The sequence below is a fragment of the Rhagoletis pomonella genome, unplaced genomic scaffold (assembly GCF_013731165.1).
Source record: "Rhagoletis pomonella isolate Grant_MI unplaced genomic scaffold, Rhpom_1.0 Rhpom_scaffold_00014, whole genome shotgun sequence".
Classification (NCBI taxonomy): Eukaryota; Metazoa; Arthropoda; class Insecta; order Diptera; family Tephritidae; genus Rhagoletis; species Rhagoletis pomonella.
Window position 1 is genome coordinate 2694215 of NW_023458568.1, and position 13772 is coordinate 2707986.

Below are 13772 nucleotides of genomic sequence, written 5' to 3' on the forward strand. Positions count from 1 at the left end.
TCATCGCCATCCAGGGCCGCTGTCACCGCCGTTACTCATCAGAGGCCCGTTGTTATAACTAGGGCCGCCAATACTGCTCTCACTACGGGAGGTCGCTACCGCCCTCACCACTATTTGGGCCACCGTCAACATCACCGCAGGGCCGTCACTACTAAAGGGACTGCTACTGCCATCACGATCAGCATCGTCGCTCTCATTGGCTGCAGTACCCGTCCTGTGGGCATTTACCATCATCACGCTCGCTACCGCTCTCACTGTCATTAATCACCGAACCATCACCGCTCTCACCGTCACCGCTCTCAACATCACCGCCACCGTCACTAGCCACTAGACAGTCTCCGCTCTCTGAGCCACGACGCCGACCGCCGACCAGTTAGTCGCTCTCTCTCTCCCCTCTCTTCGTGGACGTCAGGGTACCGGCAGCCTGGCCGAACGGCCGCGTGTGTGTGTGGTTGTGTTCGCTATATTTTACTACTGTGTTTATTTTATTCAGTGGGGGTTAGTGGGACCTCCACTCAACCCTGGAGCGGCTGAGCTACCTCAGCCTTCGATAAAACCCACCTCATAAATGGAAATGGGTTTAAGATCCTTTATTTAAGAACTATCTTTAGGAGGGTTACCACGTGTTTAAAAAAATGAGTTTCCTCTTAATTCATCAGTTACTTGAAATATTTATAACAATGTCAGACGAAAAATATTTAAGGAAATTTTAGTTCGAAAATAATTTTTAAGAGGGTTGACGCCTGGTTTTAAAGTGGTATTTCGTTTAAAATTATACATAAGTTACATGAAATTTTAAAATATGGTTATCAATGGAACGAGTGTTAAGAAATCTTTAAATTGAACATTTGGTTTTTTTTTGTTGAAAAAATTTAGCTCAAATTATTTAAGAAGTTAATCGGATTGCCAAAAGATGGGTATCAATCGAAATGAGTTTGAAAATAATTTATTTTTAAACTTTATTTACGAGAGTTGCCATGTGCTTAAAAATACTAAATTCAACTTAGTTCATCAGTTAATTGAAATATGTATAACAATGCCAGGCGAAAGCTTTTAGTTTGAAAATACCTTTAAAAAGGTTGCCACCTGTTTGAAAAGTCGAATTTGTTTTACTTATACGAAAGATACATAAATGAATTATCGAAATATTAGTGTCAAACGAAAGAGTTTTAAGAAAACTATAGGCTGATAATATTTTTAATTAGAATTGCCATCTATTTTTATTTATTTTTTTTGAAGGTCATCACATCTGCAACGTTATTTCGAATTTCCAAAATGAGAAGTCAAATTAAAGAACTGGGATTCGACATAGATCTGCACAGGTTTTATTTTTTGAAGTAATATGAAAACCGACACCATGCGAAACCTCTCATCACTCAGAAAAGGGTTAGATTAATCATTAGGAATATTTTTAAAGGTTTTTGAATAGGGTTTCACCTGTTTAAAAAATTTAATTAAATGTTGGCGTTTTGCACCATGCGGGTTCACTATTGTATGTATAAAAACGTAAGGAACATACAATACATACATATATGTATATATCAGTCTTTCTTAGTTTAAAAATTCATCTCTTACATAAATGAAAAAAAAACTGAGATTAAATTAAGCACATACAACTTTTTCATGCCAAGTATAAGTAAATTCTCCGAAGAGCTAAAAAAAGAGCTAGAGGCAATTTTAAATTTGTGTGGCCAAAAAAAGTAAGGGCTAAAACGGCAACACTGATAATAACAAGAAATCAACACCTGAGAGGAAGATAGACCTATCTTGGCAGCCAGTTCGAAAACGCCCTATTTCAGAAAACTTTTCAAGAACGCCTTATCTCAGAATTCGGTTCTCAGCACATTTTCAATACATTTTCATTTCAGATAGGGCGTTTTTGTACCGAATTCAGAAATAGGGCCTTCTTAAACCAAATTATGGGATAGGGTGTTTTTCAATAAAATTCGGAAATAGGGCGTTCTTCAATCAAATTCTGAAGTAGGGCGGTCTTGAAAAGTTTTCTGATATAAGGCGTTTCCAAACTGGCTACGGAGATAGGTCGATCTTCCACTCAAGTGTCGATATACGACTATTATTTTCTCACTGAGAAGATATCGATGGCTGAGTGGAAGATCGGCCTATCTCGGTAGCCAGTTCGAAAACGCCCTATCTCAGAAAACTTTTCAACATCGTTCTATCTCAGAAAACTTTTCAAGAACGCCCTACTTCAGAATTTGATTGAAAAACACCCTACCTCAGAATTTGGTTGAATAACGCCCTATCTCAGCTGACGATTCAAAAACGTCCTATCTCAGCTCATTTTCAATGTATTTTCGTTTGAGATAGGGCGTTTTTGAACCGAATTCTGAGATAGGGCGTTCTTGAACAAAATTCTGAGATATTGTGGTTTTCAATAAAATTCTGCAATAGGGCGTTCTAAAGTAGGGCGTTCTTGAAAAGTTTTCTGAGATAGGGCGTTTTCGTACCGGCTGCCGAGATAGGTCGATCCTCCACTCAGCCAATGATATGTAGGACAGGCGTATAAAAAATTAATACATGTGAAGTAAATACATATCGTCACCCTTATGCCAGAAGCATGAATGTGCAAATTTACCAATTTTGAGTTATTGGGTTGACTTGATTAACCTTTGGATGTTCTATTTTATACCAAAAGCCAGAATACCATGCGTACATGGAAAGCATATATTTCACAATGTTAATTACATGAATGCAGAGTTAAGTCTCGTAAAAAACTTCAAACTATATTTCCCAAAGTTTTAATTTTTACACATTCATTTTTCGGTATGTACTTGCCGATTTGTTTTACAAAAATTATTTAAAAAGCAGACGTCTCGGTTGCTCAGCAAATCGGCTTATCGTTTCTGCAATTATTTCACATTGATTATCTAAAACAAAGTTTCGATGTATGCTAAAGATGCAAAAATTTAAAGGTAAATTTTATAAGAAATTAAACTGACAATTTATCAAAACTAGTAGTAACCCCCAAAATTCAGGTGAATGCAGTAAAGAAATACTTGCTAAAATTAAGAAATTAAATTTAAGCGTGTAATAAAAGGTGATATTCGTAAATATACTTCAGTATTTAGTTGAAGACTTATTTAAAGACCTTCGTGAAAGACAACAATTAATCTTGTACTGCTAGAGGCTCGATAACCCAGAAAATTGGCGCCGTTTATGGTGAAAGGCATTAAGTATCACACTTTTAATCTAAAGCTTTCTTAACCCTTTCAGTATAAAATTTCAACCACTGATTCTAAAAATTAAAAATTAAATTAAAATATGTATACCGGCTAATTTTGTATCGTTCATTTCAAAAATCACATCAACAAGTATGTAGAACTTGGGGCTTTGCCGTCATTAACTGTCCTTTATAATGGTCAGTGATATCCTAGGTGTTTAAAAAAGAAAGTGATGTCAACTATTTTTATTTTTTGCTTTCATGAAATATATTTCAAAACTATGAATAACACTGTGCCACAAAAACAAAAAAATTCCAGAACACACGAAAGAATCTATATACTCACGAAACTATGGGCCAAATATAGTAAACCTGCGTTTTTAGTTTTTCACTCTGACGTCAGAATTTTTTTTCAAAAGAACTTTGAAATTTTAAAAATTATTTAAAAAAATCAGTGCAATGTAGATAACAATATGGGTACCAAATGAAACAGAAAGTTCTGTTGAGTTTAAGAACAATAAAATTTTTGCTGTATATAAAATTGTTTGGTTAGCAAGGACGAATAGGTATTGAAAATGTGCTTTTAATAAATTTTATCTTTTCAAGTCAATATAGTTTTCAGGGCGAAATTCGATGATGTGGTCGTATGTACATGTATTAGTCCTCAAACAACAATTTTTTCAAAAATAAATATTGCAAATTTTCAAGGATTTTTAAGGTCAAAACTTTTGAAGGACATTTTCTGTACCCATTCGTTCTTATGCACCAAAACATTTATTCTGTTATAATTCTACAGAATTTTTTCTTATATTTCTGTGTTCGTATGGAAAAGTAGCTTATGTCGAAAGGTTGGCTTTAGTATAAATCGGCATTCGCAGCATACGATTGCGAATGACTCACCGGCTCTAAGCCGTTGAAAATCTTTTGGCAAATAAACGTGCAAGAAATAGTTCCGATACTAGCAAGTCAATATTCTTGTTAAGTCTCATCCAAAAATTCCTTGTTGTTTAAAGACTAAAGGGAATGCCGTATTATACTAAAGCCAGCCTTTCGACATAAGCTACTTTTCCAAACGAACACAGATTTGATACCCTTATCTTTATACTACATTGCACTGAATTTTTAAAAAAAAGTTTTGAAATATTCATATTTTTAATTTCCAAAGTCCTTTTAAAAAAACGTCAGGCGTCAGAGAGAAAAACTAAGTACGTGACTCAAACAAATGACCACGTGCTTATTTTTTTTTAAACAATCGTAATGTTTTTCGAGCTTTTTTTGTTATTTTTCTATAAAAAATACTGTTCAAGCTTTAACCACATACATCACAGCTACAAACCTTATACAAAATTTAGGAAAATTCCACAAATTTTTATCAAAATTTCAACTTTTTTAATCTGATTCTTTAGACAACTTTTGAGTATGCAATTTTAGTCTAATGAAGTGCAAGTTTCAAATGCCTAGAAAATCCCGTTGATTTCTGAGAATATTTTTCTGGTGACGGATTTTTTCACTTTTTCCATATAAGCATGAATTTCTTACGAAACAAAATGCGGGAGACCGTTAGCAACAAAATTTCAAAAAATCAACGCCATATTTTTGAAGATTACACTTGTTATATAAAAACCGCAAAAGTAGTCTCCAAAAAACAATTATCAAAAATCAGCGCGATATTTTAGCTGGATCAAACTTGCACTTCATTAGACTAAAATTGTATGGGCTAGAAAACTGCATACCCAAAAATGTTGTAAAGATTCAAGAAAAAGTTTAAATTTTGTTGGATTTTCCTAAACTTTGTATAAACTTTGAAACTGTGATTTATATGTTTTTTACTACCGGGCAAAGAATTTTGCTTTCAGTGCTTAACGAATTTTATGATGCCACACAGTTCAGAAAACCCATAGATCATAATTATAAAATACGAAGACGGGAATAAGGACGCTTCCAGGTACCTAAATTCAGGAATGAGTACTCAAAACACTCACTTAGTTTCACAATCCCGACTCTACTTAATGAACTACCATATGATATACCTTTGTAATCATAAAGTGGGCGGTGCCACGCCCAATTCCTAGAGGTCTATAGCATTCTTATTCATTGATAGAAAATTATTGTAACTATTAACTTGGAGTAAATTAGCATGCTCAGTTATTGAAATATCGGAGTTTTCGTATTTCTGAAATTTACCGTTACTGATTTGAAAAGTTTTTACCGAATTGCTTTTCCGTACCAAGGTTATTAATTGAACCCAGTTTGACAGAAATTGATAAATCGGTTACCGAGATACACATATGTGGTCTTAAGGGCGCCACGCCCACTATCCAAAAATTTATAATAATCTAATTTTCTGCTAAGTGGTTATTGCAATCATCGATTTTAGGGGAATTAGCTTTAATAGTTACTGATTTATCGCAGTTTTCGTGTTTCTGTAAATTACGGTTATATGGTAGGTGGGCGTGGTCATTGCCCGATTTCAAAGATTTCCAACAGATTTCTTAGCTAGACCCTAGGCAAGACTCGTACCAAGTTTGGTAAGGATTGATGAAGCGGCTATTAGACACAGCGTTTCATCATAAGTGGTAGGGTTCACGCCCATTTTTCAAAAAATTCAAAATAATATTAATTTTTACCAAAATTCTACTTCACATATTAGTTTTCTGCAATTTGCATCCAATGTTTACTGAAATATCGTAGTTTTTGTATTTTTCGAAATAACCTTTATATGGGAAGTGAGCGTGGTTACAGTCCGATTTCGCCCATTTTCAATACCAACCTACCTTTGATAAAGGAAACCTATATACAAAATTTCGTTGAGATATCTCAATCGTCGTTTACACGGACGGACAGACAGACATGGCTTAATCGACTTCTCTATTCATTCTGAACATTTATGTATATATTTGTCTATATCTATCTCGATTCGTTTTGGCTGTTACAAACAACCGTTATGTGAACAAAGTTAATATACCCTTGTGCAACGCAAAAAAACGCATGTGTGCAGCGCAGAGAATGAGACGAATACAATTGCTTATTGTATCTAATGTTGGTACCTATGTTTTTATCAGTTTTCACATTTAATCTGTTTTTTTAATTTTTATATATATATTTTTTTGATCATCCTTTGTCGCTTTATTCTGTATTCGAAAAATTATATGGTTCAATGGAATTGAATTCAATGTTAAATATTTGAATAAGGCATTCAGATTTAGAAAGCGTTTTTAAAAATTTATTTTTTATTTAAAACATTTACACCCAAATTCATAAAAAATAAAGATGACTTTAGCTGCTTTATAAATAGAAAATTTGTATGAAAATGTCACTTTATAGAGCTCTTTAAATCTATTTTATTTTTTGTGAATAGGGCCGTTAGAATTTTGTTTGGATTTTCGTTGATTTTTAATTTCCTATCACAAAATAATTGATATCATATAAAATACCTCTTCGAGGTAAATATTTCGAGTGACGAAAGCTGAACTAGAAACACAAAATTTATGATATCAATTTCGTGCCGAAAAGTATATAAATTTTTTTAACTGCCCTGGAAACTGACGCAAAATAGTTGTATTTATTCGGACCGTTACAAAGTTCTGTCCACTCTTAGGGCACGTTCACACAGAAAGCGAAGTCGAGCCGAGCGAAGCTGTTACGAGCTAAGTGAAGCTTTCAAATTGCTGTAGCTATATATATGAAAGTATTCATACAGCAAGTATTCATCAGACGCGCTTTGAAGCGGAAAGCAAAGCAGTTTTTGATTTTGAATTTTCTATTTAATTTTTGAGCTTTATGACGCTGCTGCAAACAAGATATCAAAATATTCAATCAAAATCAAATTTTACAACTAAAGTTCTGAATAAAATTGAGCAAATATTCTTGCCGCTTATCATTGACGGTAATTTTTGTGGCATCTTTCCAGCCGAGTCCATTAGAAAAGCTAAATTGATATCATAAATTTTGTGTTTCTAGTTCAGCTTTCTTCACTCGAAATATTTACCTTGAAGAGGTGTTTTATTTGATTATATATTTACTTGTATTACTTACGACTCGTAAGTAACGAGTATTTACTAGTATTACTTAGAATACTACAATAACCATAACTAATAAAAATTCCTATATATTTTTACAGCGTTGGGCGGTGGTTTCACTTCGTTACTTTAATCCTGTGGGCGCACATCCAAGCGGGCGCATTGGTGAAGACCCTAATGGAGAGCCTAACAATTTAATGCCGTTTATTGCCCAGGTGGCTGTAGGGCGGCGAGATGTTTTACGAATTTACGGATCTGATTTCCCAACAAAAGATGGTACTGGAGTCCGTGACTATATACATATTGTAGACCTTGCTGAAGGCCATCTAAAAGCCTTGGAAAAATTACGAAATGTTGCCGAAACTGGATTCTTTGCATATAATCTTGGGACTGGTGTTGGATATTCTGTTCTGGAAATGGTACATGCCTTTGAGAAAGCTAGCAAACGTAAAGTAAACTTTGAATTTACTGACCGACGTTCTGGAGATGTCAGTACTTGTTATGCCGATGCGTCGTTAGCGGAAGCTTCTCTTGGGTGGAAAGCTAAACGTGGAATACATGAAATGTGTAAAGACACTTGGCGTTGGCAAAGCAATAATCCCAACGGCTACGCTCCTAAATAATTTTAAATATAGGGTGAATTCCAAAACGTCAAAATACAAAGCATCAGTGTCTTTTATTTCTAAACAACACTTGGAGAAAAGGTCTAATTTGCGCAACCTAGTTGAAAACTAGCATCTAACCTTGGTTGCGCACATTTGGAATTACAATCTACTGAGGTTTAGAAATAAGAGATACCTGATGCTTTGTATTTTGACGTTTTGGAATGCAGCCATACTTAACCTCATTATGTACATTTGAAATGCAAAAATAGGTCAATATACTTTCCACCGCTATCATATTGCACACCTAGATTTAAAGTGGGATCAACTCAAAAAAATAGGACTTACCTCCAATGAATGCAAATATTTTTTTCTTCATGATTATATTCACTTACTAAAAAAATACTGGCATACCTCTTTTTGTATTAAATGCGTTGCATCTGTACGATCCACAAGCAGTTATATTTCCCGAACTGAATTTTGAGTTGGCTCACTTTAGATCTAGGTGTGCGATATACATATGTGTTTTAATGAGAACTACAGGAGTTACGAAAAGTCTAAAGTAAAATGCAGCGCTGTTTTCAAATCCAAATATCTCGAAAACCATAGCACAGATTCAAATAATTTTGATGTCATTCAATTGGAGATATGAATCCGTTTAACCAGATATGCAAATATTATATATATATTGAAATTTTTTAGCAAAAATCCAATTTATGTAAAAAATGGCAAACAATTTTAAAGAAGCACATTTTATTTTAACTGCCTTATCTATTTAATATATTCAAAAATCGTATAGTTAAATAGTAAATGAATCAAGCTTTCATTTGTTATACAACATGTTGTCCCCAGTCCTTGCTATGCAGAGTACCTATTTAAAAAAAAGCTTCTTTTTTCCAATGGGATTCCTTCAAGCCTGGTTATAAGATACCTAAAGGCTGAATTTTTGTGCTGTTGAGGGTGGTTTGAAGTATTGTGTATTATCGTGTCTGTGGCCGTGGGCTTTCTATATACCCCGAATTCGCATTTGTTGGTTAAAAAAGACAAAAAAAGGCAACATCAAATGTGTATATATGGAATCAGGGAAAGCTAAATCATGGACATTCTTAATAGAATGTACTCTATCTCTTTAGCATAAAAAAGGCGATTTCCATAAAATCCGTTCCCTGTTTATAACCAAGGCTGGCAAATCTAATCAAATGATTGATAAAGCTTATATTGCATATATGTATGTATCTGGAAATTTTTTTGGTTTTTTAATACATTCGACTTACGTTCTTATTTTGCATACTTGAAAACATTTAATACATTTTCGGGGGAAAAACGATAGAAATGCGAAAAAATGGGAATTAATACATATTAGCAACGCGAGAAGGATCTTCGCGTTCGTTTTAAATAAAAAACACTTGAGTTTTTTAATAAACGTTATAAAAGTGTTTATTTATTAAAAATTATTGAACTTGATTTGGCTTATTACAAATTTATGTATGGAACTACGATATACATATTTGAATATGTTTATGTCCGTTTATATTATTCTGCGGTGGCCGTTTCCCCGTGGGCGCGCGCTGAGATTGTTGATTTTGGAGTGTTTTCCTTTCTCCACTTTCTTTTTGCAGTAGCCAAAATACAGCAGGGAGAAGGCAACTATGAAGCGGAGGTAGTATTACGGCGCGCACATCATTTTAATCGGAAGATTAAACACAGCCCCCCCCTTCCCCCCCGCCGCGCGCTGAGAATGTTGATTTTGGAGTGTTTTCCTTTCTCCACTTTCTTTTTGCAGTAGCCAAAATACAGCAGGGAGAAGGCAACTATGAAGCGGATATAGTATTAGGGCGCGCAAGTCATTTTAATCGGAAGATTGAACACATATGTTTTTTATACTTCTGCTACCACCTTGCAGGAATTCTAATTATTCAATGACAAGATTTCGATTGTTAATTTAAAAAAGCATGTTTGCTTATACTATACGAGATAATTGAATGAAAAATTGAAAAAGTTATATAAAACTTCATTGAATTAGCATATTTTGGTAATTTATCGGGCTTTTTATAGCGCTTATTTTCCATTTTTTTCTGGCATACTTTTGCAAGCTCTGTTTATAATGTATAAGAAATCATATAAATCTTTTCGCCAACGCACAAAGGAATATTTGCATAATGAAAGAAAATACGGAACTTAATCATAATTAATAATTTATATGAGAAAAAAAGGCTAGTTACATTTATCTTAGGTTCAATTTCGTGACATATTTATCCATTGAATACTATAGGTCCACAAAAAAGCTACTTCAGGAAAATTTAAATACGGCATTCATATTTCTATGGCATATTTAGATCGGCGAGTCCGGATATGCCCTCCGTTTTTTCAGATTGTCTAAGTTGTAAAGTTATTTTTACTGATGAAGAAAACAGAAGGAAGAAACTAGCAGTGCATCGAGTTTTTCCACCAGATCTTTGACGAATAATGTTCGATAAAACTAACACATTTTTTATCGACTCTCCCTATAACTATCCGTTTAACATTTCTGCTCAGAATCCGTTTTGAAGGATGTTAAACTTCGACTTTAAATAGCGGAGAAAGCATACTTAGGCGGACAGTTTTATAACAGAGGTTTATAGAAAATAATCAAAAATATATCCCTATAAAAGAATATTGCCCGACGACACCCGACAAGCAAATAAAATAACCGTTATTTATTTGAAATTTTTGCTAAAAATAAATATCCCATAGGCCCCATTTAAAATAATTCAAAAGTTGTATTTCAAGATTGGTCCATAAAAAACATAATAACAAAAGAAGTAAATGCAGCTATTGGAAGCGCAGAAAAAAAAACAATTATCACAATAAAAGCTATGCTCTACTTGACGTAGTCGAAAATCCTCCCAACTGATAGATCGGTTATATATGCAGCTTGAGAAATAATATGTTTAAAGGGAATTTTATCAAAGTTGATAAATCTAAAGTTCTTGGTAACTGCAACGAATATTCTTTTCCATTGATTCACAAACTTTTCTGCCACACTTGTGGCCACACTTAAAGCTATTAACACTCCTTCAGAAATAAGTTTTTCAATTGAAAAAATTTCCGCGCAAACTTGCCCTTTTCGTGCAAATAGCTTTCCATACAAATTTTGACATTTCATTTGCGAGGGTTTTAAATTGCACAGTTTGCCCAGTTTGCGAGAGTTTGCCGCTTTTAAATGAGTACCCTTATTGTGTTTCTGTGGAATATATCGAGCACTAACCGCCAAAATAACGTAAGCGACATTTTTTTTCAAAATTTTCTTTTTGATGCAGAAATATTCCTAGAGCGTCTAGATGCATTTCTGCATCAAAAATAAAATTTTGAAAAAAATGGCGCTTACGTTATTTTGGCGGTTAGGGCTCGATATTTAAAATCACAATTTACTGTTCACGGATGATAAAAACACGAAAATACAATTAATCGATTATACCCAATACAGTGTAACCCAATTAGTAATGTGAATAGTATCAAGTATCGAATAGTATGTATTTGATACTATTGAGCGATTTGAGTATTCGATCAGTATTAAAAAGTATCGACATAATTTACTTCGATACTCAAACATCATCCTTAAAATATATTTTCATAACAAGCGTCACCAAAGCAAAGTAACGGGTTGCAAAATTTACAACGGTTGAGGAGCAGTGTATAATCAGGCTTTAAAATGATAATTTACCGGAACACAACGTGGATCAATGGCAATTCTCTTTGGAGTGATTTTGATCAAAAATCTAAGTAAGCTCGCAAAAGTTTTTTAGCGTTTGCCATAGTCGAGGGTAATCAACATATTCAAGAAGATTTATTGGAGAGCCAATAGAGATCCGCTCGCGTGGTGGAAAGACTGGAAAAATATATCCCCAAATAGCTGAAATAGTTACAAATTATTTATGGTAAGTATAAGTGTAACAATATGCTTCAACGGCAGTTCAGTAGTTTTTATGCAATGTTTTCGATTGAAAATATTTTTACTAAAAAAGAGTCACTATGGGCCGGTTGTTCAATGTCTGATTAGCATTAATCGGAGGTAGAAGTTCTGGTTAAATACAACGACTGCTTTATCGATCATATGTTATATGCATGATGTCGAAAACGTCGAAAATGATGTTTAACCGGCAAGGAGTGAAAGCCAGACATTGAACAACCGGCCCTATGAGTAAGTACATAAGATTAAAATTCATAAGATTTTTATCGGTTTTGGTATAAGGTATTTTTAACGGAATAATGTAAAAGTATCGAGTATCGATCGATACTTGAAAGTATCGAAGTTTTACATCACTAAACCCAATACAGTGTAAATCAATATTTATAAAAACAGTAAAAAAAAGTTCCATTAAATGCAGGATCTATTGTCCAAAATGCTTTAAAATATTTAAATTGGACATATAGAAATCGGGATTAAATTAGTTCAGTGCATATTTTGAAAATTTTTATTTTTTAATAACTTAAGTCTTTTTTTGCATCACTTTAAATACCCTTTCTAACATTTTGGCAGTACATTTTCCAGGCAGTTTCCAAACAGAAGAAGAACATTTGTTACTTGTAAGTATGCACAATGTTTACAACTATACGTGTGAAAATTACAATCAAAATTACTTCTCTCAAAGCACCCATGCCAGATCGGAGATTTATTAGGCGTCTTTTAAATATCTTTTTGCGAAAAGTTACGTTGTCATATGTTATGTATGGGGATGTTGCGATACTATAAAAGTATCGATACCGGTATCAAATTGAAGTGACAACGTTCTTGATTTAAGCTTTAAACGCAACTGAACTTTATTCATCACATATTTTTAAGTTAAGCCTAATTCTTTGAAGAAGGAGCCAGACGCTTACGCTACAGATTTAAAATATAAACGAAAAGCTTTGCGATCGTTCTCACGCTAGAATTGCTGAATGCGCAGAACGTGCAGTTGATCAAAATGTATTAAATAAATATACGCCGGATGGGCATGCTACTTTGTTGTTATTGTGTTGCAACTATGTAAGCGTATAACACCTTCCCCGTTTGGAAGCGGGAGCACACTGCAGTTGTGATCACGCTTAGATACATATAATATATGAAAAATAATAAAGATTTCAAAATCTTAATATGACCTTTATTTTATTTTATTTTGATTTTTTGAATTTATTTCAATTATATGTTTTTGAAATCTCTATTTACACAAAATAGTTAACATTCTGATAATGTAATAAAAAAATGTTTTAGAGAAAAGGACAAGTTGTATTTTCATAAAGTGATATTCATTCATTTGATGAACAATTATGCGCTAAATAGCTTTAATCTACTTTTATGTACTCTACGGTTTTTCTTATTTTTGTCTTATATTGTATAGTTATTCCTATCATCTATTTCTTTGACACTGTATAGTCCTATATATTTATTTTCTAACTTATGTCCTGTTTCTTTTGTAATAATTATCTTATCTGCTATATTTATTTTATAATCTATTGAATTCCTATCTACTAATTTCTTTGCTTTTTCTTTTTGTTGCTGTAACAAAAGTCTTGCTCTTTTCCCACGCTATCTGCAATCTAAATTTTAGTTCTTTCGCGTAGTTTTCTATACTTTATATCGGTATAGGGCCACAGACTAAGATCAAGGAATCTACAATTGCTTTTGCTATAGTCTTTGCGTCCTTTTTCGGAACTGGAACTGTTATCAAGTATTTGGTTAGTTCGCAAATAATTGTAACAGCGTATTCGTTACCACTCTGCGATTTAGGCAGACGTCCAACCGTATCAACAAACACTATTCCAAACGCAGCAGTTGGTGTTGGTGTTATTACTGCGGGTGGTTTGATGTGTCTTGTTATGTTTTTACGTCTTAAGTCATGTATCGCCAATAGTAATAACGTTTTATTTTTGAAGTAGTTCTCGCGACACCACTGTGGCCACCAGTGATTGGATTGTCGTGGAACTTTTTAAAATTTCTGTCACCATATC

General features: G+C 33.6%; 1 protein-coding gene across 1 annotated transcript in view; it reads left to right on the forward strand.

Moving 5' to 3' along the window:
- Positions 1-8092, forward strand: part of LOC118749167 (UDP-glucose 4-epimerase) — a 519161-nt gene extending 511069 nt beyond the window's left edge. The window contains exon 4 of the mRNA XM_036483940.1: positions 7302-8092. Within this exon, the coding sequence (XP_036339833.1) occupies positions 7302-7823 (522 nt within the window). The 3' untranslated portion in view covers positions 7824-8092. The remainder of the gene's footprint in view (positions 1-7301) is intronic.
- The last annotated feature ends 5680 nt before the right edge of the window (positions 8093-13772 follow it).